At 50.0% G+C, this 24,879-nt stretch overlaps 1 protein-coding gene across 9 annotated transcripts in view; it reads right to left on the bottom strand.

The window, feature by feature from the left end:
• Positions 1 to 1,270: 1,270 nt before the first annotated feature.
• The window catches only part of LOC103183783 (growth factor receptor-bound protein 7), a 40,369-nt gene continuing 16,760 nt past the window's right edge, over positions 1,271 to 24,879 (bottom strand). For 5 of the 9 annotated variants that reach the window (XM_042343181.1, XM_042343187.1, XM_042343189.1 and 2 more), the window contains 14 exons: positions 16,167 to 16,344; positions 14,583 to 14,715; positions 9,356 to 9,512; positions 8,232 to 8,353; positions 8,047 to 8,121; positions 7,731 to 7,868; positions 6,845 to 6,955; positions 5,359 to 5,457; positions 4,699 to 4,779; positions 4,074 to 4,190; positions 3,050 to 3,110; positions 2,757 to 2,844; positions 1,961 to 2,054; positions 1,271 to 1,432 (listed from right to left, as the gene is read on the bottom strand). In XM_042343181.1, coding sequence (XP_042199115.1) covers positions 1,286 to 1,432; positions 1,961 to 2,054; positions 2,757 to 2,844; positions 3,050 to 3,110; positions 4,074 to 4,190; positions 4,699 to 4,779; positions 5,359 to 5,457; positions 6,845 to 6,955; positions 7,731 to 7,868; positions 8,047 to 8,121; positions 8,232 to 8,353; positions 9,356 to 9,512; positions 14,583 to 14,715; positions 16,167 to 16,344 — 1,601 coding nt within the window. In that variant the 3' untranslated portion in view covers positions 1,271 to 1,285. Of the gene's footprint in view, positions 1,433 to 1,960; positions 2,055 to 2,756; positions 2,845 to 3,049; positions 3,111 to 4,073; positions 4,191 to 4,698; positions 4,780 to 5,358; positions 5,458 to 6,844; positions 6,956 to 7,730; positions 7,869 to 8,046; positions 8,122 to 8,231; positions 8,354 to 9,355; positions 9,513 to 12,379; positions 13,346 to 14,582; positions 14,716 to 16,166; positions 16,345 to 19,286; positions 19,622 to 20,518; positions 20,644 to 24,879 lie in introns of those variants that run through there. The other 4 variants (XM_042343185.1, XM_042343186.1, XM_042343184.1 and 1 more) reach the window with 4 other exon arrangements.

Raw genomic sequence — 24,879 nt, forward strand, 5'->3', positions numbered from 1 at the left:
GGAACCCGCGTTTGTCTGATTAAATAAATCTCCTCAAGAGACCACTGTTAACGGCAGAGATCCCTTCAGGCCCATTGTGCCTGATTGAGGTTTTTAAAAATACTGAAGGGATTCGACAGCACAGACACAAGGAAACTATTTCCTCTGGTCTGGGGAATCCCGATAAGCTGTTTTATTTTGTACTGAACAGTAGAAGGAGAGAGGGACCTGGGCTGCGATTGAATGGGGGGAGAATTCAGAACATATCTGTGGAGACGCTATTTCGGTGAGCGAGTGGCAAAACTTACGGAAAAGAAGAGGCTGCTTAGTGGAGACGGTGGAAGCCGGAAGTGTCGCTTGTTTCAAGAACAAATTAGATAGATTTCTCCTGGAAAATAATAGCTGGCGATACAGTATATAGTTCGGGACACGACATGTCAAGCGACTGCCAGGATGGTTGGAAGGCGGACGAGGTGGAACCTTTTGGCCGAGTGAATTCTTATGCAAGCGGTTTTGAGTCACAAATTTCAACACCTTTTTTTACACGTTAGCAGTTGAGAATTTCTCTCACTTTATAAATCTATAAGAATATAGTCTATGTGGTGCGATACATGTCCCTTTCAACTAGCTGTACACAAGCGGCAAGAGAGATGCCGTGCATTTCAGGTCAAATATACATTTCATCACAGAATATCTCAATATTACAAGATTTACATCAAAACCCGAGCTTCTGCCTCCCGTCTCTCGAGTCTGTCGGTCGGCAGTGAACGGTTCTGAATTTGGTAAAGATCGGGGGTCACGGCTAGAGGTTGTGGCAGAGTCTAAAAGGGGTTCTCCCCCCCTATCTCCCTCTCTCTCTCCCTCTCTCCCTCCCTCCCTCCCTCCCTCCCTTCCTTCATCCTCCCTCCTCTATCACCTTGAGACCCCGGTCACGCTGAGGGAGTCAGCCGGTGGGGGAGTGACACGGAGCCAGGCTGGATCACCAGAAGAATAACACTTGGGGAGTTTTCCGAGCTCTTAGACAAAGGACAAGGCTGGAGGGCTGTGAGCTCGGTCGCTTTAACCCGGCGACTGTGCCAACGGAGTTCCCCGACCCACGGCACACACCGCCTGGCACTCAGCTCACCTGCCCGCCTCGAGGAGAGAGGGGGTGGGTAACGTCCCCAGCCAGCCCTACGTGCTACTGGCAATGGCGGCCACTTACGCTGGGACACTGCGGGCAGCAATTCCGTTACGACAATGGGTTTTCCCCCCCCCAGGATCGGGGTGGGTGGGCGGGTGGGCGGGCGGGCGGGCGGGGAAGGTGTTAGAGAGGAATGCGGCTACAACAGTGTTTGAGGTTACATGGCAACACCCCTCTGTTAATCTGGTAGAAATCCACCAGTTGGATCAGGTCAGTGAATTTGGTGTGTGTCCCATCAAGGCTGTAGTAGTTCTGTCCATCCTCTTCGCACTGCGGAGGGAGAGAGAGAGAGAGAGAGAGGAAGAGCGTGGGTTACACATGGCGACCGTGTTGATGATATGTGGATATGTGGAGTCCTGTAACTCAGTGGTTCGAGCGCTCGCCTCGCAAGCGAGAGGACTTGGTTCGACTCCCCCGGGCGGGCAGGGCGAAATGTTGGGCAAGTTTCCTTACTCCACACGCCCGCCTCTGTTTACCTCGCGGTAAGTAGGAACCCGGCTGTTAGCCAATTGGCGCATCGCTTTTTCGGGGGTAAATAAATTCCTTCAAAAGAATAAAAAGAATAGTAATAATTTGGTCACTCAATCCACGACTGTTTGTGGGGAACGCTGCTGTGCGCAATTGGCTGCCGCGTTTCGCCCACAAAATATACAGTCGATTCACTTGACGGTGTATCCTGTGAAGCGCTTTGAGACATCGTGAAGACATGATAAGGCGCTGTATCAGATGCAAGGGATTATTATTATTATTATATTGGCCAACGTTCAGGCCTGATGGTAACTATCGATCTCAACTCACCAGCAGCACCAGGAAGTGCTTGATCTTCTGCTGGTGACTGAGGGTCAGCACAAAGCCAGTGGGGGTGCGTTGGCTCTCTCTCATCAGGAACACTCTGTGAGGACGGGAGGAGACACACACGTTAAACAACAACGGACAGACACACACACACACACACACACACACACACGCGCGCGCGCAGCGACGTCCGAGCCATTCAGAAAATACCAACCTCCTCCTACACAGACCGTACAGCACGTCATCAGCAACAACAACCACTACCACTGCTGCCACGACAGCAAATTGTGTTAATATAATAATAATTTGATACAGTGCTTTATCACGTCCTCGAGACATCTCAAAGTGCTTCGCAGAATAGACTGTAAAGTGAATTGACTGTATATTTTACAGCGCTTTCACAAAAACACACTGCCCCCCACAAAAAAACAATAATAATTTGGCCACTCAATCCACCACTGTTTGGGGGACACTGCTGTGCGCAATTGGTTGCCGTGTTTCGCCCACAAAATATACAGTCGGTTCACTTTACAGCACATCCTGCGAAGCGCTTTGAGACATCTCAAAGACGTGATAATGCGCTATATCGGATGCAAGGATTATTATTATTATTATTATATTATATTCAGCCTTTGGCGAGGGCTTTCCGTGGGTCAGTCCTTCCTGTTACTTGACTTGGATTACTTATTAAGGAATCCCAATAAGAAATAAGAATAAATAAGATAAAACACCCCCCCCAAACTGCAAGAGCTGCCCAGCACCGCGAGCGTTTGTGTAACGCAGAATGTCAGGCTCTTACCCGTCGACGTGACCGTGCTGGATGATGAGCCTGTGGGCCTCCTCCCTCGAGATTCTCCCGTGAAACCAGGGCTGGGTCCTGTGTATGGCTAAAGCCATCGGAAAAACAAAGCCATCAGTGCCATCGTCACAGCAGAGCAGAGCGCTAGGAACACGGGGCAGTTACACGCACCCCTTCTGTCTGGCTCGACTGCCATTTTTTTTCGATCAACCAGATTTTAAGTGGAAATTTCAAAGGGTTGGGGTGAGTTTTCGCTTGTTTTTTTTTTTGTCGCCTGTGTGCGAATCACTCACCTGCGCTGAGCACCGAGCCCTGGCACGGGCTGGGCAGACTGTACCTCTGCAAACTCTTCTTCTGTGGGAGCCAAAGATATTTGCGCTCAGGAACACATCGGGTTCAGTAACACACTCAAACACATAGACACACACACACACACACCATCACACACAGTCACACACACAGACTCTCACACACTCATGCCCACATGCTGTCACGCACAGTCCTAATGCTGTCACACGCGCATAGTATCACACACAGTCACACACATTGCCTCTCACACACACACACACACACACAGAACAAATTCATTCACACACACAGTCCCAAACTCACTCATATTTTCACACGCGCATACATTCATTCACAGGGTCTCAGACACACACACACACGCACACGCACACGCACTCAGCCAAACAGTCTTCACATACACAGGGCCACACATAAACACACAGTCATACAGAAGTGCGCACTGTGCGTCTGTCTGTTCATCTGTGCATCTGTGCGTCTGTGCGTCTGTGCGTCTGGTCTGTCTGTCTGTCTGTCTGTGCGTCTGTCTGTCTGTCTGTCTGTCTGTCTGTCTGTCTGTCTGTCTGTCTGTGTGTCTGTGTGTCTGTCTGTCTGTCTGTCTGTCTGTGCGTCTGTCTGTGCGTCTGTCTGTCTGTGCATCTGTCTGTGCAACTGTCTGTCTGTCTGTCTGTCTGTCTGTCTGTCGTCTTTACACAGAGGGTGATTGGGTTGTGGGATTTTCTGCCACAAACTGTAATGCTGAATTGTTTTAAAAGAGAATACGAGTGAACGTGATCGCAGTCTGATGAGGAGGAAACATGACAGAGTTTGTGGAGCGAGAGGGACAGTGGGCGTGATTGGCGGCTGACGCCAGCACAGACCTGGGCTGGGCTAAATGGCCTATTTCTGTGCCGGGAAACATTTGAAATAGCTTTAAGTAAAGAGCGAGACGTGTTAAGTGTCGTCGCTGCGGCCGGATTGCCCCGGTGACATTGGTGCGGTGCGGAGTGAGGGATTGCCAGGGTGACGTACCCTCCAGGTCTGTCCCTCCTCCAGTGCCACCGTCCAGGCCTCCTCTGGGTTGGCAATCACACGCCCAGTGCAGCCCGAGAAATCCATGGCCACGAGCGAGGTCTCTGAGAGGTTTCTCTGCCACACAGCGAGGAGAGCGTTCAGCTCACTGCCCCCACCCCCTGCCACTGCACCGCCCCCCCCCGCCAGTGCCACCCCCCCCGCTACCTGCCCCATGCCACCCACCTGCCCCATACCACCAGCTGTACCCACCCCATGTCACCCCAAAGAGCTCGTGACTCTCGCCCCTACCACCAGTGTCACACGCTTGACGTCACACCTGCCTGGTGTCATTTGTCCTGTCCAGTTGTCCACCACCTGTCCTGCCCTAATGCCACCCACTAATCTAATAGCCATCTGCCTCATGGCACCCACCTGTGCCCTGCATCGACTCAAAACCATCTTATCTGCCCAACACCACCTGCCCCGTACCCACCAGCTCCGTGCCCCTTGCCTCCCGCTCTGTGCTCCAGCTGCCCCCCAGGCCCCAACCACTCTGCCATGTGCCCCCAGCCCTGTGCCCACCCCTCACCCCTCCACGTCCTGTCAGGAAGCCCCCAGATGGGGTCAAACGGAAGCGACTCACTGGTGGTGAGGATTTGAGCCACTCTTGCTGCTCCTGTCTCTGTTGCGACAACTGGTAGTTCACACACAGCTGAGATCCCAACTGGGGAGGAAAAGATTATACCCTGACCCCTCTCACACACCAAAGCCACAGCTCAGACACAACCTAACAAACCCCCCCCCCACCCACACTCACACCCCTATCCACCTTTCCCCATCAGACACCCACATTTACTCCCACCCATTCCCTCCTCACCACCCCACCATTAATTCCCCCCATTCGCCCTCAATTCCTCCCCCCAAAAAAACGTGGTCGCTTCATTCCACGGCTGTTTGCGAGGAAGCTGCTGCGAGCAATTGGCTGCCGCGTTTTGCCCATGAAATACACAGTCAATTCACTTTACGGTATGACCTGGGAAGCGCTTTGAGACGTCTCGAAGACTTGATAAGGCGCTGTCTCAAATGGGAGGATTATTATTCTGATTATTCTTAATATTATTGTAATTATTATTATTGTTATATTCACTACCCTCATTCACACGCCCCACCCCACCCCCCCCCCACACACACCACCCCATTCACTCCCCACTCTATAACCCTCACCCTGATCAACACCTTGACCCCAATCCTCAGCCCTGACCCGGGGGCTAACGGTACCACACGACTCCCCACAGTCCCTCACCTTAAAGAGCCGGAATGCTGTCATCCAGCAGGTGCGACTCTGCTCGTCGTCCGCGCACAGAAGCTGAAGGTCTTTGCTCCCATTTCGCGTCCTGTAAGGCTAAGCACAGGCGTGCGGTCACAGCCAGCGCTCGGAGAAGCAGGAGTAGGCGATTCAGCCCCTCGAGCCTGTTCCATCAATTTATTTACTTATCATTTTCATGGCTGACCTGTGCCTCCAGTTACCCGCCCTCGATACCCTGACCTAACAGATATCGGTCTACCTCCCTCCCATTGGAGTCCTGCGGTTAGAGCACTCGCTTTGCAAGCGAGAGACCTGGGATCGATTCCGGGCAGGGCGGCGAAACCTTGGGCAAGAATTCCTTACTCCACGCGCCTGGTAATAATCCCTCCAGAACAAAACAATCCACGGCTGTTTGTGGGACGCTGCTGTGCGCAATTGGCTGCTGCGTTTTGCCCACTTAATATGCTTGCAATCCTTGCACTTGATATAGCGCTTTTCACGTCTTCTAGACGTCTCAAAGCGCTACATCAAATGCAAAGATTATTATTATGGTTATTATTATTATTATTATTATTATTACCTCCGTCTTAAGAATGTGAATGGATGCAGCATCCACAGCCTTTTAGGGGAGAAAGTTCCAGATTTGCACTACCCTTTGGGGTAGTAGAAATACTACACACGCGAGCCTCCCTGTCACGCCTGTCATCCTGTCCCTGCACTGCTCACGCTCTCTCTCACACACTCTTTTCTCACACGTTTCTCTCGCTCCCTCACACGCCTTCAACCTCCATCTCGAGATCTCTTTACGTGCACTTTCGATCATCTTTCATCCACAAACATACACAGTCAATTCACTTTACAGTACGGTCTGTGTTATGTAAAGAGGGGCTCTCCCCAAGCCTTGGCTCTTGCCAACCTGTGCCTAATACTTTCCAGAATTAGGTGGGCAGAGTGCTTCCTCCCCCCCCCTAGAGAGAAAGAGAGCGAGAGAGAGAGAGAGAGAGAGCACATTCCATTCCAAAAATCTATCTCCACGTGTAGATGGGACACATGGAATTCTCAGTTTGGTTTGGAGACCCTTAAGCAACCGTTGATGGGTTTCCGCGTGTGCCAGACACCCGGCCGACCAAATATATGAAAGCGTGAAGCGCTTTGAGACGTCTCGACGACGTGACAAGGCGCCGAATCGAATGCAAGGATTATTATTGTCTTTCCACTCCCACGAGACCGCTCCCCCAACCCACCAGCTCGACTCCCACGCCACCCCACCCCCCCCCCACCCACACACAACACACCCCCCCCCCAGCTCGGTGGTAGTGGTGGTAGTGGTGGTGGTGGTGGTGGTGACGGGTGTGGAGGTACCGAGTCAATCCCTTCGAGAAAGTCGCTGTGTGTACAAACGTTCATCTGTGGTGTCAACGCGAATTCTTTTGAAGCACAGCCGCACTGCCACACTGTGGACGATGTCTACAATGGCGGATACCTTGATACAGAAGCTGAAGTCGGTCGGCGCGTTGAAAGCCTTTCTGCCCTCGGTCACCGTGTAAATGTTGCCCTCGCTCACGTCAGCGAAATAATGCAGGTGCCTCGGTTCCTGTCGGGGGGTGGGGGGATTCAGAGTAAAACGTAAGCGAGGAGTGAGAGCGACGCGAACTCTGAGGTTATGGGGGTTCGAAATTCATTGCCGCGACGACGACGGCAACAACTTGCACTTACGCGGCGCCTTTCGGGTCAGGAGGACGTCCCAAGGCGCTGGACAGTCAGCAAGCTACACCCAAGCTGGTGGTTGAGATAAGAAAGGGGTGGAGGGCGCAGAGGGTAGGGGGTAGGAGGGTGCCCAAAAACGCGGTCGAAGAGGAAGGTCTTGTATCAGGCCTTGAAGGAGGCAATGGAGTGGGGGCGCGGGGGGGAGCGAAGACAGAGGGGCTACGGGATGGAGAGGGCAGGGGGCAGATGGGCTGAAGGCTTGACCACTGATGGTGGAGCGGGCAGGGTGGGCGGGAAAGGGGGGTGGTGGACGTGGAGCTGGCTGGTGCCTGCCGAGCAGAGGGAGTGGACGGGGTGGTGGGCGTGGGGGGGAGGGTGGGGGGTTGGTCTCTCTCCTCGCGCATCCCCTTCCCCTCTTCCAAACCCTCCGCCACTTTTTTTCCGACCGTGGAAGAAGTTTCCACCCGAGTCCCTCACGAACACCCTGGCTTCCTCGGATCTCTTCTCCCCCTGGCCTTCCACCCGCCAGCGATCCCCGATGCAACCATCAAGCAGAAGCGCTGTGGGACGCTACCTTGCATGGGTTGGGGTCGGGGTGGGGGGTTATATGAATGCATGTCGCGGTTTTGTTGTTATTGTTGGTGGCTGGTAGCCTCTCTGACCTTCGAGGTGCCCTTGGTAGAGTAATAGACGCCGGATCTCCTCAGGAAGAAGTAGAGCCTCCGCCAGCTCTTCCTGCCCTTGTCTCTCACGTGGATGAAGCCCTGGATTTCAGGGCAACGTCTGGCATTCAGGAAATTCTTAAGAAAAGCAAACGGGGTAAAAATACAGGTGCCCCGTCACTCCGCAACCCCAGGCAAGCCTCCCCCCCAACCCCCCACCCCCCACCTCGCCACTCCGCAGGGCCTCCCCACCCCTCTTCCTTCCTCCAGTCACCCCCACCCCACCACGGTCACCCCACACCCCAAGCCTCCTCACCCGTAAGAGCTGTGAGTGTGGAATTCCTTCATTCGCTTCAAGACATCCTGCCACCAGCTGCTCCGGAAAGAATGGCTGTTGGGGAGAGCAGAGACATAGCTGAGAGTCAGGAGCGACTCCGAGCAGGTGACTCTGTGACTCGGTCGATCGGTCGGCCGGTAAACGTTGGTCGATCGGTCTCTTACCGCCGGGTTCCTGAAAAACTCGTACTTCGCAAAGTGCTTCCTGAAGACGAACTTGCTGTCACTGTCGGCCTCCCACAGCATCTGGATCTCAACCAGGGACTCGTGGTCTTCCAGGTATCTCTCTGTGTGGGGGAGCGAGCGAGAGAAAGAGAGAGAGAGAGAGTGGGGGAGAGGCGGAATGAGAAATAGAGAGGGGGGGGGGGGAGAGAGAGAGACAGGTAATAATAATAATAATAATCCTTGCATTTGATATAGCGCCTTCTCACGTTGTGGAGACGTTATCAAAGCGCTTCTCATGCTCTTCATCCAGATAGCGAGAGAGAAAGACACACAGAGAGAGAGATAGAGGGAGACAGAGAGAGTGAAGGAACGAGAGAGAGAGAGAGACAGAGGGAGAGAATGAAACAGAACGAGACAGACAGACAGACAGAGAAAGATCTATTAATAGAGGGCGCTGAGAGGAAACTAATAACTGTTTTCTGTTTGCAGAGTTTGTGTTCTCTCTTTATCCAGTGATGACTTCAGACTCAGAGTTAGACTGTGACCGGGCAGCCTAGGAGCGTGCATGTGTGTGTGCGCGTGTGTGGGAGCGTGCATGTGTGTGTGCGCGTGTGTGGGAGCGTGCATGTGTGTGTGCGCGTGTGTGGGAGCGTGCATGTGTGTGTGCGCGTGTGTGGGAGCGTGCATGTGTGTGTGCGCGTGTGTGGGAGCGTGCATGTGTGTGTGCGCGTGTGTGGGAGCGTGCATGTGTGTGCGCGTGTGTGGGAGCGTGCATGTGTGTGTGCGCGTGTGTGGGAGCGTGCATGTGTGTGTGTGCGTGTGTGGGAGCGTGCATGTGTGTGTGCGCGTGTGTGGGAGCGTGCATGTGTGTGTGCGCGTGTGTGGGAGGGTGCATGTGTGTGTGCGCGTGTGTGGGAGGGTGTATGTGTGTGCGCGTGTGTGTGGGAGGGGGTGTGTGGGAGCTGTGTGTATGTATGTATTTGTTTGTGGGGTGTGGGGGTTGTATTTGGGGTGGGGGAGAGGGGCGGGATTAGCCCCTAGTGGGAGGTAGGGAGGGAGGGTGTGCGTGTGCGTGTGCGTGCGTGTGTGTGTGAGGGAGGTGTAAGGGGGTGGGGGGGAGTTACCTAGTGACATGTGGGGGTACACCTCCACCAATGTCCAGCTCTCCTCATCCACACAGCGGTTTCTCTGCACCAGCAGGTGACAAACATCGCTGGCCTTCACGCTGACACCCACCTCCAGGGACCTGCACATCCCATCCTCACTGTAGATAGTCACCACCTGTAACACAGAGAGAGAGAGAGAGCGTCCGTGAAGAGAGAGAGAGAGAGAGAGAAGGAGAGCGTGAAGAGAGACAGAGAGACAGAGAGAGAGAGAGAACGAAAAATCTGTCGTTCCATTTCAGATGACACCTTGGGACGTCCTCCCTTTACCGATGTAATGTTGTTGTTGTTTTCAGAGCGCTTGGAACTTGATGACGGGATGTAAGCAGCGAGACAGAGAGAGATAGACAGACACACAGATACACACATTCAGTAAGAGAGGGATACACACACACACACAGTTAGAGAGGGAGAGAGAGAGAGCGAGACACACGCACAGTTAGACAGATAGAGAGTTGCAGAGAGAGAGAGGGGGTGGGGAGAGAGAGAGAGAGAGAGAGAGAGACCCTTCGTGATACCTGGTAATCGGGCAGGTGAAGTAAATCAGCAATCGCTATCTATCGGCGATGAGCGAGGACAGCAGTGCTGAGCCTGACTGACAGAGCCAGGACAAGAGCCACATTGTCCGTCTGTCTGTCTGTCTGTCTGTCTGCTCGTCCATCTGTCAAGCGCTCCGGGACTCTACCCCGCGTGAAGGGCCCGATATAAATGCAAGTTGTTGTTGTCGTCTGACTGGTCTTGTCTGTCCAGGGGGTGCCAGCAAGGCTGGACTCTAACCCACCCTCCACAGCGAGCCTGACACTGCACCCACCTCACCCGCTCGCAACCTTCCCCCCACCTCTCCCCAGCGCTGAGGGCTGGCAGGGCTTTGGGGGCTGGGGGTTAGGTTGAGGGTTATTGGGGGTGTGTGGGGGTGAGGAAGGGCTGGTGGTGGTGGTGGGGGGGGGGGTGGGTGGGTTTGTCTCAGACTCAGACTGTGAAGAGCTTGTTGCCAATTGCACGAAGCCTACGAGTGGCTGAACCCCGAGACTGCAAACATCTGACATCCACAATCACACAGCGCCTACAGCCCCGACACGTGCCCAGTCACTACACTACACAGCGAGTCCCGGGAAGTGTCCTCAAGACATTCAGACGAGGTGATTAAGGTGTCAAATGGATTGCCCGTATTATTATCATTATTATTGTTATAATTTTTACATACAACACCGAAACTGGCCTTTCAACCCAGCGAGCACTCTCGTGCTACTCTCCATAGGAAGCTGCCTTTCTTCCCCCACACTCCCGCTTTGTTCCCGGCCATGTCACTCCACGTCACTCCACTCCACTCCACCCTTTAAATGTTCCTCCTCTCCTGTGTCTATGCTGTAAACTGGAGTGATTATGTGTTTTGTGAGATAACGTGGCAGGCAATTTGTGCGCAGCGACGTCCCGCAACGCAGCCATGATGTGAACGTGGAATGTTCTATCATAGGACATGAGTGTGCGAGCGTGAGTGCGAGTATGTATGTGCGCGCGCGCGCGTGTGTGTAAGCGACTGTGAGAGTGTGTGTGAGTATGGGTGGAGTGTGAGTGTGTGTGTATGTGAGTGTAGAGTGTATGCGAGGGCGTGTGTGAGTATGTGTTTGTGAGAGTGAGTGTGTGCGAGTGTGTATGTGTGTGAGTGAGTGTGTAAGCATGTGAGTGTTAGAGTGCGTAAGAGTGAGTGACTGTGTGTGAGAGTATGTGAGTGCGTGAGAGTGTGTTTGTGTGAATGAGTATGCATGTGTATGAATATGTGAGTGTGTGGTACATGTGTGAGTGAGTGTGTGAGAGTATGTGAGCGTGTGAGAGCGCGTGTGTGAGAGTGAGTGTGTGTGTGTGTGTGGGAAAGTGAGTGACTGCGTGAGTGTGTGTGTGTGTGTGTGTCTGAGAGCACGTGTGTGAGTGAGTGTGTGTGGGAAAGTGAGTGACTGCGTGAGTGTGTGTGAGAGCGCATGTGTGAGAGTGAGTGTGTGTGAGTACGTGAGTGTGAGAGTGTGTGAGAGCGCGCGTGTGTGTGAGTACATGAGTGTGTGTGTGAGTGTGAGCGCGCGTGTGTGAGAGTGAGTGTGTGTGTGGGAAAGTGAGTGACTGCGTGAGTGTGTGTGAGTGTGTGTGAGAGCGCGTGTGTGAGAGTGAGTGTGTGTGAGTACGTGAGTGTGAGAGAGTGTGTGTGAGAGCGCGTGTGTGAGAGCGCGCGCGCGTGTGTGAGTACGTGAGTGTGTGTGTGTGAGTGTGTGTGAGAGCGCGTGTGTGAGAGTGAGCGTGTGTGAGAGCGCGCGCGCGAGAGTGAGTGTGTGTGAGTACGTGAGTGTGTGAGAGCGCGTGTGAGAGAGTGCGTGTGCGCGCGTGTGTGCGTGTGTGTGAGCGTGCAGGTTGCTGTGTGCGCCGGCTGCCGTGCTATGCTCTGATTACCTGGCTGGGTGGTGTTTGGAGGTCAGACCCGCCTGGTGACATTAAATATAGTGTCTGCACGTCAGTCACGCCTTTGATTTACAGCCACTAAAAATAGCCTGAGCCGGGAGGTACGAGAGTATCACTTAAACACTAACATGAGACACGCGGTTCTTAAAGGGATAGTCCTCTCGACCCGCGACAGAGTCACGACGACGACGACGACGACAACTTGCACTTATGCCGCGCCCTCCGCACGCGGGAGAGCGTTTAAATCTCGAATTGCTCGGTGACGACCGAGACGCTCGGTTCGGTGGCTTCCAGTTTTGCCCACGGATACCGCAGGCAAAATTCGAACGCCGTCCTCCCGATGTGACGGGCGCTGCATTAATGCAAGTGGCTGTTTTACGGTAAATCCTGGGAAGTGCTTTCAAGACGAGGTCCACATGCGAAGGATGCTGTATCAAGAATGATTATTATTATTATTATTATTATTATTAATACAAAATTTGGCCATGTATTCCTACGCACTCCAGCTCCATCGTGAAACCCTGGGTCGAAGGAACTTACGTAAATCGATGAAGACAATTTAGGTGGGTTATCCCTGGGCCTCAACGATGTCCTGTGATCATAGTAATAATCCTCGCGTTGATACAGCTCCTTATCACTTCTACGAGACGTCTCGAAGCGCTTCATGGTAAAGCACACGCCGATCACAAAGGAAATCAGTTTTTTTTTAAAAAAAACGCTATATAAGTGCAAGTTGTTGTTGTTGCTGCGAGGTCCTGACTGTCGATCACAGCCGTGGAATGAACTGCCCAGGCGTTATTCTGTCACCGCGATGTCTCGAGGTATTACATCAGTGTGCCACCCCTGGTGGCCATCGGCCCTGGGTGTGTGTGCGTGTGAGACGGCACCAGGCAGGCGGTGGTGGTAAGGTTATACAACATGTCTGATGGCAACGTGACAGATTCCTATGCGGTTTGTCATCTGATGTACCGAGACAGAGCCACCAACCTTTATCTCGCTCGCTGAGTGATTTAGAGGCGACTTTGCATTATCTTTGGAGCTTTGCCAGATTGCTTCGTGTCCTGAACTTGCTGGGCTACATACAATAACCTGTGGCTGTCACAGAGATGTGGAGTGGGCTGTCACACACACACACACACACACACACCTTTTGTTATCTCGCCGTTCATCTGCCCCGGGGAGGAATCTCCTGTAACACTAACCTACTTAGCGATCGAGACACCAATAAACAGACGAGGTGCCTGGATTCATGCCTCAAACTCACTCGCCTCTCTTTGGGGAGAGTTTCCACGGACGACCAGACTACAAACACCCAATGTGTCACCTTGCCCAACCTCAGAAATGCACCACTCTCCCCTCCAATACCATCAAGAGAGGACTGTGTCAGCCTGGCTCATTCAGTAGCACTCTTACCAGGAAATCAGCAGGTCGTGGGTTCGAGCCCACCACACTGAACGCAAGTAGTCTTTGCTGACACTCCAAAGTAGGTCACCCTCCTACCCCCACCCTCCCCGCCCTCCACCCCTCCTGATCCCAACTACCAGCTCGGGTCCAAAACCCTCTGACTGTCCAGCACCTTGGGACGTCCTCCTGACGTGAAAGGCGCTGTACAGATGCAATTTGTGGTGGTTGTTATTGTTGTTGTTGATGGAGTTATGTTCCAAATCTCATTTCTCTCCAAATCTTTTCCACTCTATCCAAATCCAGTTCCCTTTCTCCATATCTCACCCTCTCTCTTTCTCTCTCTGATTCGAGCGCTCCAAGATCCAACGCCACACATGAAGGGCGGTGTATAAGTTGTTGTTGTTGAATTTTTAAAAAGGATACATCCTGAAACATGATCTCTTGCAGAATAATAATAATAATCATAGAATAATAATAATAACAATAATTCTTGCATTTGATATAGTGCCTGACCACGTCTTCGCAGAATAGACTGTAAAGTGAATTGACCGTATATTTTGTGGGCCAAATGTCCTTGGTTGCCCTGTATAAATCTTTCATCTCCCTCTGCTCGGACTCCTACACAACATGTTGTCAAACTCTCTGAGACGTTCTAAATGCAAGTTGTTTTTGTACTCGATTCCACCTAGCAGCAGAGACTCAAACTATCTGGATGAGAGCCCAGTTTTCCTTTCCTCCCCAAATGAGCTCACCAGCATTTACAAAACCACTGCTCCAATTGGAGTTTGGGCGTGGCAGATTATAAAAGGGAATATATATATAAATATGTAAACTCAGGGCTTGTGTCTCTATTGGACCTGAGGGAATAATACTATAAAAATAATACTAATAATAATCCTTGGATTTGATATAGAGCCTTATCACATCATTGAGACATCTCAAAGCGCTTCGCAGAATCCACTGTATGTTTTGTGGGCGAAGCGCGGCAGCCAATTCCACTCAGCAGTGTCCCGCAAGCAGTCGTGGATTTAGTGACGCAAATTTTTTTTGGGGGGGAGGGATTATAACCCATAATAATCTGCTAATCGACTAACTATCGGGTTCCTACTTACTGCTGGTAAACAGAGGCGTGTGTGTGGAGTAAGGAAACTTGCCTAAGGTTCCGCCCTGGCTGGGAATCGAACCCGGGTCCTCTCGCTCGCGAGGCGAGCTCTCTAACCACTGAGCTATGGAAGGGAAGGCATGGACAGACAGATGGACAGACAAACAAACAGACGCAGACACACAGTTAGACAGACAGACACCCTCTATTTTATTGAATGGCAGAACTCATACTCACATACATGCCTCTGTGTCCCGTTGCCTTGGGGCAGCTGTTGAGGGCTGAGGAGCTGGACGAGCTGCAGAGTTCTGGGAACGGGTTTGGGATGGTGGGAAGTGATGCTGTGCTGTGTTCCTCCTCTTTCAGTTGCCTTGTAAATAACAAACACCCATTGCTTCAGATCACCGTGACTGCACAACAGCCAGAGCAAGAGGGCAATGTGTCTGTGTGCAGCCTTTTATAATATAAATAATAAAAATCCTTGCATTTGGCACAGCGCCTTATCACGTCTTCGAGACGTCTCAAAGCGCTTCACAGAATATACATCGACTTTATATTTTGTGAGTGAAACTCGGCAGCCAAATGCGCACAGCAGCGTCCCCACAAACGGCCATGGATTGAACTGACCAATTTTTTTATTACTATTGTTTTAGGAAATTATTACCCCCGGAAAAGCGATCCGCCAATCGACTAATAACCGGATACCCATTAACTGCTAGGTAAACAGAGGTGTGTGGGGAGTAAGGAAACTCAACAATAATAATAATAATCCTCGCATTCTGCACACCCTAACACTCAAGAGTAAATTTAGACCTGGTTGGAATTTCTCCACCCGCCACATTATCGATATATTGGAGCAGAGAAGGTTACGAGGAGACCTAATAGAGGTCTTCTAAATCATGAGGGGATTTGATAGGTTAGAAAGGGAAAAACTGTTTACCACTGGTGGGTGTGTCGGTGATTCGAGGTCACAGATTCAAAATAGTCTCTAAAAGAAGCCGAGGGGAGGTGAGAAGAAATATTTTCACGCAGCGAGTTGTTCGAATCTGGAAGGCATTGCCTGAAAGGGCGGTCGAGGCCGATTCGATAACTACTTTTAAAAACGCGGTGGACGGGTATTTGAGGAGGACGGGTTTGCAGAGTTATGGGGAAAGGGCCGGGGAGTGGGATTGACATTAATTGCTCTATTCAAAGAGCCGGCACAGACTCGATGGGCCGAATGGCCTCTTTTTGTGCTGCACGATTCTATGATTCTATTCTATGATTCTATAGAGAATGTTATTGTCTGAAGAACTTATGATTGTTTTTTTGGGGGGACACAACACTGCAAAGCATCCTCTCCTCTGGGTTACCACTATCGACTCGCTGTGTCACCGGAGAGAAAGCAGAACTGCAGGAAACATCGTATCTCTTGGTGATGGTTTTAATAATAATAAGTAATTATAGTGTGATGTAATAATTATTATGGTATAATCATAATAATAAGTAATAATAAGTCAGTCTTGCTTTTGATATAGCGCCTTAGCATGTGTTCAAGATGTCTCAAAGTGCTTCATGGAATATACTTGTAGTAAATGACTATATTTAACTAATAATAATCCTTGTATTTAATATAGTGCCTTAACACGTCGTTGAGATAATAATAATAATAATAATCCTTGCATTTGATATAGCGCTTTTCAGGTCGGGAGGACGTCCCAAAGCGCTTCACAGAACACACTGTAAAGTGAATTGACTGTGCATTTTGTGAGCGAAACGCGGCAGCCAATTGCGCACAGCAATTGAGAGAGAAAAAAAAAGTGTGTTAAACAAGGACCGTACCTTTTGACATGTATGTGAACTGGCTGTGACCTGTGCAGTTCCTGGCACTGGGGCAAAGTCAAGCTGTGTCCGTTGGGAGGTATCGTAGAGATGTCCTTCTGCAATTTCCCACCTTGAAAGAAGTTGTCAAGTTTGGGGCTAAGTTCATGTTCCAAGGCGACATTGTCCATATCAGCATCTGGCAACGGGAGAAAGAGACATAGAATTAGACAAACAACAACAATAATAATAACAATAATAATCCTTGCATCTGATGTAGTGTCTTATCATGTCGGGCAAGTTTCCTTACACACGCCTCTGTTTACCTAGCCGTCAGCAGGAACCCTGTTGGTAGTCGATTGATGGATCGCTTTTCTGGGGGTAATGATAATTCCTTCAAAAATAATAATAATAAATCGGTCATTTCAATCCACGGCTGTTTGTGGGACACGGCCGTGCGCAATTGGCTGCCGCGTTTCGCCCACAAAACACACAGTCCCATCAATTTACTCCACAGTACATTCTGTGAAGCGTCTCGAGACGTCTCGAAGATGTGATTGGGGGCTATGTCAAATGCAAGGATTATTACTGTTAATATCCATCAATTGTTAGACGAGACAGTTGAAGAGCGAGGGGGCTGCCGCAGTTATTAGCGCTGAGGACTCCAGTGAAAACCCCTACTGGCAGAAATCCAACACCTCCCAATAAAACCAGTTTAGATATTAATCTCTTCTCCCATGTTGGTGTTATCTTTACCAATGAGGCAAAACGGGTTTGGTGCTGGCTGAGGTGCTAACACAAAGCGACATCCTTGTTCACTCCACGCACGCCATTTGTTGTGCCACATTCCACTGCGTTGAATTAGTCCAGAGTTAGACTGACTCAACCCGACCTCCGATACTGAGAACAAAGAGGCTGTTATACCCTCGCAAGCCGGAGAATAAATATGGTTTTATTTTATTTATCAGGTTTCCTCACTCCTCACGCCTCAGTTTACCCAGTAGTAAGTAGGAACCCGGCAGTCGATTGGCGGATCGCTTTTCCGGGGGGATTAATTAAACTCTTTCGAAAAATAAATAAATAAAAATAATAATAATAATTATTTGGTCACTCAAACCACCAATGTTTGTAAGACACTGCTGTGCGCAATTGGCTGCCGCGTTTCGCCCACAAAATACACAGCCAATTCACCTGAAATTTCCTCTGTAGAGTCGGGCATCGCAGAGACAGAAATTTGGTCAAAATAATACAGGAAACAAGCGAATTCACTCAATTTCCTGATCTGGGCTGTTCCGATACCGTTATTGTCCCCAAAGTCAATCTTAACGCCAACGAACAAGTGCATTCAACAACTCAACAACTAGCATTTATACAGACTCTCACGCAGAGCAGCGTCAAAGGCCGCTTGACAGTAGAGGATGGAGGAGCACTGTTCGAAGTTCTAGGTAACCATAAGCGTATCTGACCCAGCTTCACAGCAATGGCAATATGTTTCGTCTTCAAAATATACAGTCAATTCACTTTACAACAACCAGAACAACAACTTGCATTTATGTAGAGTGGTAGAGCCCGATGCCGAGCCAAGGGGGAGGGGAAAGGTGACCGTAGGCACGGTCGAAGAGGAAGGTCCTCAGGAGCAACCTGAAAATGGGGAAGGAGAGGGCGAGGTGATGGGATTGAGAGAGGGAGTTCCATAGCTTGGGGGCGTAGGGCAAAAGGCACAGCTGCCGATGGTGGAGGGGAGGATTCAAGGGACAAGGAGAAGGTCGGACCCAGTAGAGTGGAGGCAGCAGGTAGCGCTGTGAGGGAGAGATAGGGTGGATGCCAAAGCATGGAGGGATTTAAACACTATACAGTATACAGTATAACCTATGAAGCGCTTTGAGACGTCTCGAAGACGTGATAAGGCGCTATATTCAATTCAAGGACTATTATCATTATTATTTGGATAATCATTGATTAATAGGAAAGAGATACGATGGAATCCTTGCCTTGGATACAGGACCTTATCACCAAAAAACATCTCAAACCCATCACAGGAATTTTACTGTGTATTTTGTAGACAAATGCGGCAGCAACCAATTTGCGCACAGCAATGTCCCACACAAACAAGCCGTGAAGCGAGTGAGCCAGTCTGGTTTGGATACTCGCAAGCACGGTGCTGGGTTTCCGCATGAGTCAGACACTCATGACCCCAAAAAAAAAATGATTCGCTCTATCCGATGTCTCTCTGATGCCTGTCCAGAGGAAGGTAGAGCAGTAGTGGTGAGAGTGTGATGTCAGTCAATGTGTGTTGACACTTTGCCAAAGTCAAGTCTCTGTGGGGCTGAGCAAGTGGCATCCTATCAGCCTGTCTGCTCCCTCCCCTCGGAAGGCTCTGGTCTGCTCCACATCCCTCGTCCCACCATTGGACCTTCAGCCTCTCTACCCCCTCCCTCTGAAACTCCATCCCACATTCTCTTCGCCTCGCTCCCTCCCCTTGCCTACTTCAAGGCCCGTCTCAAAACCCTCCTCTTTGACCGAGCCTTTGGCCACCCTCGTACCCTCCCTGCCCTCCACCCTCCTAATCCCGACTCCCAGCTCGGGTCCAAATCCCTGAATGTCCAGCGCCTTAGGACATCCTCCCGAAGTGAAAGGCGCTGCACAAATGTGATTTTGTTGTTGTTGTTGTATTGTACCTCCCCCACTCTGGACGACACTCTGTCCAGGCACACACGCACACACACTCTCTCTCTCTCTCTCTCCCTCTCTCTCGCACAAATACAAGACAGGGTTTGATTAAAGCACACTCACAAGCTCGCGCAGACGCACACGCACTCATTCTTGCACGCCATACACACACACACGCACACGCTGTCGCTCTCTCATACACACTCTCTCTCTTGCACACACTCACGCGCGCTCTCTCGCACCCTCTCACACTTCCTCTTGCACAGACTCACATTCCGTCTCACACACCCTCTATCGCCCATCTCCGCACGTTGTCTCGCACGCTCCCGTACTTTCTCTCGCGCAGACTCACACCCCCTCGCACACCCTCACACAGTCCCACGCACCCTCGCGCCCCGTCTCGCACTCCCTCAGGCTCAGTCTCACACTCGCACAGGACACGACGTGATTACACACCCGACGTCTACTTACAAAAGGGTGGAATGTTCTTCACAAACAAGGGTTTGTGACCATCTTGGGAGCAGCCAGCCCCTGGCTGCGGTTGCTAACCCGCATTACAGATCATCTGTCTCTCTAATGAACCCGGAGCCTGTGTGCTGGGGTGATGTAAAGTGACACTCTCTCCCTTTAAATACAGCACACAACTGAGGAACCTTCACCCACGTGATCTCCCAGCGACATTTTTTTCAAAAATTTATCCGACCTATTCATAGCAGACACGCCAGTGAGATCCCGTGATGAAATATTTTTCTTGGCACCGGCTCAAATATGGTGGGAATAGTACCTGCCCGGGGCAGGAGTTAGTCACAGGAGTTTAACCCTTTCTGTCCAGACGAGAGATGAGGAGAAATTGTTTTAGACAGAGACTTGTTACGGTCTGGAATGCACTGCCTGAAAGGGCGGTGGAAACAGCTTAATACCATCTTTCAAGAGGACTTAAGGTTTGCAGGGGCTATGGGGAAAGAGCGGGGGCGTGGGACTGATTTGGTATCTCTTCCAAAGAGCTGGCACAGGAACAATGGGCCGAATGGCCTCCCTCTGTGCTGCAATACTCTATAACTCTATGATTCTATCCCATCCAATCCTCCACAGGGCAGCTCAACCCACACATAGTACGAGCCTCACACACAGCACCCAGTGCCTGTCCCCCTCACTAACATAGACGACCTTCAATCCTCCCCCATTAAGTTAAAATTTGCGGCATTCCTTAAAGTATTCCTTAACTTATTTAAGGCCTCCATTGCACACAGAGTTCCTCCAATAACAGGAACATCTCAGAGCAGTTTCAGGCAGTAAACCAAGACACCGAAACACACACACACCATCCTTGAGACACACACACACACACAATATATTTCACTGATGCTCTCTCTGCAAATGAACAGGACCATGGGACAATGAACAATGTTGGAGTAGGAGTTCAGTGGGGAAGGTCTCTCGGATGATGGGAATCCACAAGGTATGAAGGCAAGACAGGAGATCGACACCTGACACTTGGCTCAAGCTTGGAAATGGCAGGCGGAATTGCTATCTATTTTTACTGGAAATAGAGCTGGTTCTGAGGCAATTTAATTGTCTTCAAAATCTTGGGGTTGGGGCTAAGGTTTAGGGTTGGGGTCAGGTTTTGGGACTGGGTTTAGGGCTGAGGTTGGGGGATTGGGGCTGGACCTGGGGCTCAATCCTCTCATTATCTCATGTCCTACCTTATGTTCTTATTCTTTGCTGGGTTCTTTTGATGTGCTCTAGCTGTTCGGGTTCCTCGTTGCTCTGTTGCTGCCCCACTGATGGTCCCGCAGGAGCTAACTACTGAATCCAACCTTGTGAGGCACTGAATTAACAGCAACAGAGATAGAGTCATAAATCTTAAGTGCCTCCAACGCTGATGTCACATTAACTGCACGTGCGCTAATCCAAGTCTCCATAGCTAGACTTGTTCTCCAGAGAATCCCATCGTGACATCATCGACCCTCGTCATTTACATAACAATATCCAGCAAAAAAAATCTAAAGGAAACGCGTTGAAGAAAAAAGACATTAATGCTCTTTGTAACCGATATGCAAGCAGGAGGCCGTGCTGGTGAGGGTGCTCTTTAGGAACCGTTCCAGGGTAATGGGATAAGATGCGTAATTTAAGACTTTGCTCGGTGCAAGGTCTGTTTCGCTGTGCACTGCTGACTTTGTGCACACTCCCAGCGCTGTTCGAGCTGCTGTATTGGGGCTATAAACCGAGGAAGCGTGGTGGAGGAGCAAGCAACCCAGAGCCACAAAAAGCACTTTCAGCCACTACGCCCCGAAGCTCTCAATCCCTCCAACCGGCAACCCCTTTCCCTCCCCACTTTCGAATGCCGCCTAAAGACCTTCCTTTTTACTTACGGTCACCTCTCCCCTCACTCTCCACCACTGTCAAGTACCCCGGGATGCTACCCTGCAAAGGGCGTTTTATAAATGCAAGTTGTTGTCGTCGTTGTGAGCTCCTAAGTCAGTCACACTGACCATGGCAAGCTGTAGATGGATCTGCTCCGGTTCCTGCCTGTCAGCGTGACATGTTTCTGTTTATCTGCAGAACTCGGGCATTTGCGGATCCCGTTCACGAACCGTACACTCACTCACTCACTCACTCCTCGGGACTTTGGGTCACAGCTTTTATAAAGGAAAACTCTGAACCAGTTGTAAGATATTCTCAGCTAAGCAGCTTCCGGTGTTGCAGGTGTTCAGCCATTGGACATTGGAATGCGTTCAAACAAACCTCTGCCTCTTAGTGTGTGATAACCCTTTCTCCAAATTAAATCTAATTCGTGCTTCAAACTTGGCTTGTACTCCCACGATTCCAATGCCCTGGGACGTCTTTCCGACGTGAAGGGAGCTATACGAGTGTATTTTGTTGTTGTTGAGTTTAGAAGGTTGAGGGGTGATCTGATTGACCTGTTTAAAATGATTAAAAGGGATTTGATAGAGTAGCTATCAAAAAAAAATTTGATAGTAGTATCTATTTCCTCTGAAGGGTTAAGGAATCCAGAACAAGGAGGGGCATCATCTTAAAATTAGAGCTAGGCCATTTAGGAATGAAATCAGTGAAGCATTTTTTCATACAAAGGGAGTTATGGAAATCTGGAACTCTTTCTCTCCACAAAAGGCTGTGGATGATGCTGGATCCATTCAAGTGTGGGTTTCAAGGAATATGGGGCAAAGGCGGGTAAACGGAGTTGAGGTACAGATCCATGATCTAAGAGATTGGCGGAGCAGGCTCGAGGGGCCGAATGACCCTCCTCTTGTTCCTACGTTCCTATAACTATGATGATGGTAAGTCAAGCGAATGGAGGATTTCTGTTAGCACAAAAGCAGCTCTTTGCTTCCCGCTGTGGCTGTGCTGTTGGACCTAGAGACACATACACGCAGTACGATCCATACTGAGCCAAGCTCATTCTGTGCTGTAGTAAAACTCGCTGCCTGCTCAGCCTCATTGTACACGTACGTCTCTGTTCACTCAAGCTGAGAGTAAGAAAATCACACTGTTTAATATCAATCACCCCCACTGTAAGTGCAATGAAAGCTAAGCACTGCATCGCTGCAATCCAAGGGAACAACAAAACACTAGACCAGTCCAGCCCGTCACTGAGCAATCCAACCAAACTAGAGGAGACAGGAAGCATGCATATACTTGTACTTATTATAATAATGATAATAATAATCCTTGCATTTGATATAGTGCCTCATCGGGTCTTTGAGACGTCTCAAAGCGCTTCACCGAACACACTCTGTAAAGTGTATTCTGTGGGCAAAATTTTGTGGGCGTGTATTTTGTGGACAAAATGCGGCAGACAATTGCGCACAGCAGTGTCCCGCAGTCGTTTTTGTTATTTTTTTAATTTCTTTTTTGGAAGGGATTATTACCCCTGGAAAAGCGATCCGCCAAATCGACTAACAACCAGAGGCGTGTGAGTGGACTAAGGAAATTTGCCCAACATTTGCACTGCCTGAGAATCAAACCAAGGTCCTCTCGCTTGTGAGGTGAGTGCTCTAACCACTGAGCTACAAGACACCACATCAATAGACATCAACAGGGGTTTGGCATGATCCAGTGGAATTCTATACTGTGGGAGGGAATGGGATCAGGAATAAGGGAAGCCTAAAGAAGGAAAGAGCATTTTCACAGGCCCTTCTCACATCAAAACATCTCAAAGCTCTTCACGGTAATTACTGTCAAGTGTAGTGACTGGTTTTGTAGGCACATCTGGTAGTGGTTCCGTGTACAGTCAGGTCCCAGAAACGGTCAAGAGTGTGACAAACCAATTAATTTGGGTTAATTCATTGTCTGCCAGGAAACCAGGGGGAACTCTCTCCTGTTTTGGGGGGAAACAGAAAGGGAGACAGGGTTCTCACCCGAAGGCTGACACCACACCACAATGCAGCGCTCCCCCACATCCGCACTGGAGAGTAAGAGTTAGCTTAGAATTCAGCCTTTGCCCAGCGTGGGGCTTGAACCCACGACTTGGTGACCACGAGGCTTACGAGGCATGGTAATCAGAGCAGGGTTCTTGGCACTGACACCTCTCTCCGTCCCAGTGAGTGTTGCAGAGTCACAGCAAGAGCTGGAAGCGTCCTGCACTGTGTGTGTGTGTGTGTGTGTGTGTGTAATCACATGAGCTGTGTTCTTTTTCAACGTTTTCACGTCTTAACAAAACCACATAACAGCTGAGAATCAGACTGCGCTAATTTGCTCTGTTTGATGTTACAGTGCAGCGGGTTTGCCAGTGACTGGAGTTGTGACAGATTACAATAATAATTCCTGTACCTCGGGCAAGTTCAGCATTTTATACCTGAGACAGGCGGTAGATGTTTGGGATGAGTGTTTATTGCGAAGGCTTTGTGTCTGGCCTGAGACGTCTCAAAGCGATTCACAGGATGTACTGTAAATCTAAAGTGAATTGACTGTGTATTTTGTGGGCGAAAAGCGGCAGCCAATTGTGCAACATCAGCATCCCACAAACAGTCGTGGATCGAAGTGACCAAATCATTATTTTTTTTTGGAAGGATTATTTTGAAGACATAGTACAATTGGACACGTGGATTTCACCGGATTTACTGGAAAGCAGAGTCACTGTGTATTTTGTGGGCGGAACGCGGAGGCCAATTTGCACACAGCAACGACCCGCACAAAGTGAGCGACCAATTTTAATTAGGAGGAATGTTGGCCAGGATACCGGAAGAGAAAAATTCTCTTCTCTTCTTTGAACAGTGCCACGGGATCTTTAGCGCGTACCCGAACAGGCAGACGGAGTCTCGGTTTAACGCCTCATCCGAAGGACAAAAGGCAAAATGTCAATCCCCCTCCCGCGTCCACCAGAGAGAAATGGCGGAAAATCAGTTTGCTGTCTATCAGTCACAACCACTGACAGCAGAAGAGAAGACATTCAATCCATCGAGCCTAGGCTGTTGCTTGCTCCTCTGCTGGAGCTAACTATACTTGCTCCCATGCCAGTTCCCTGCTTGTTATCCTTTTAAGGGAGATAGCTCAGGTAAGAAGTCTTCACCTCCAGCATATTCTAGAATGTGAAATGTTTGTACTTTTGAACCGCATGTTGGAAAGTTTCCAAGCTTGTATGAGTACAGACAGGCTTCAACATTCAACGCAAGTAATCAGTCAATTACTAAAGGTTAATCTGTTCCAACACATCCCTGGTATATTGACGACTCCCAGAGTACGTCAACAACAGACTCTGGCGCGCGATTTTAACACTTTGCCAGCCACCAATAACAATAATAATAATGATAATCCTTGCATTTGATACAATGCCTTATCATATTATTGAGAAGTCTCAAAGCGCTTCACAGAGTATACCGTAAAGTGAATTGACTGAATATTTGACGGGCAAAATGCGCACAGCAGTGTCCCACAAACGGTCGTGGATTAAGTTATTATTACCAAATTATTATTGTTATTTTTTTCAAAGGAAAGCGATCCATCAATCGACTAACAACCAGGGTTCTACTTACTGCTAGGTAAACAGAGACGTGTGGAGTAAGGAAATTTGCCCAACGTTTCACCCTGCCCTGGAATCAAATCA

Source organism: Callorhinchus milii, unplaced genomic scaffold (genome assembly GCF_018977255.1).
Source record: "Callorhinchus milii isolate IMCB2004 unplaced genomic scaffold, IMCB_Cmil_1.0 Scaffold23, whole genome shotgun sequence".
NCBI classification, from domain to species: domain Eukaryota; kingdom Metazoa; phylum Chordata; class Chondrichthyes; order Chimaeriformes; family Callorhinchidae; genus Callorhinchus; species Callorhinchus milii.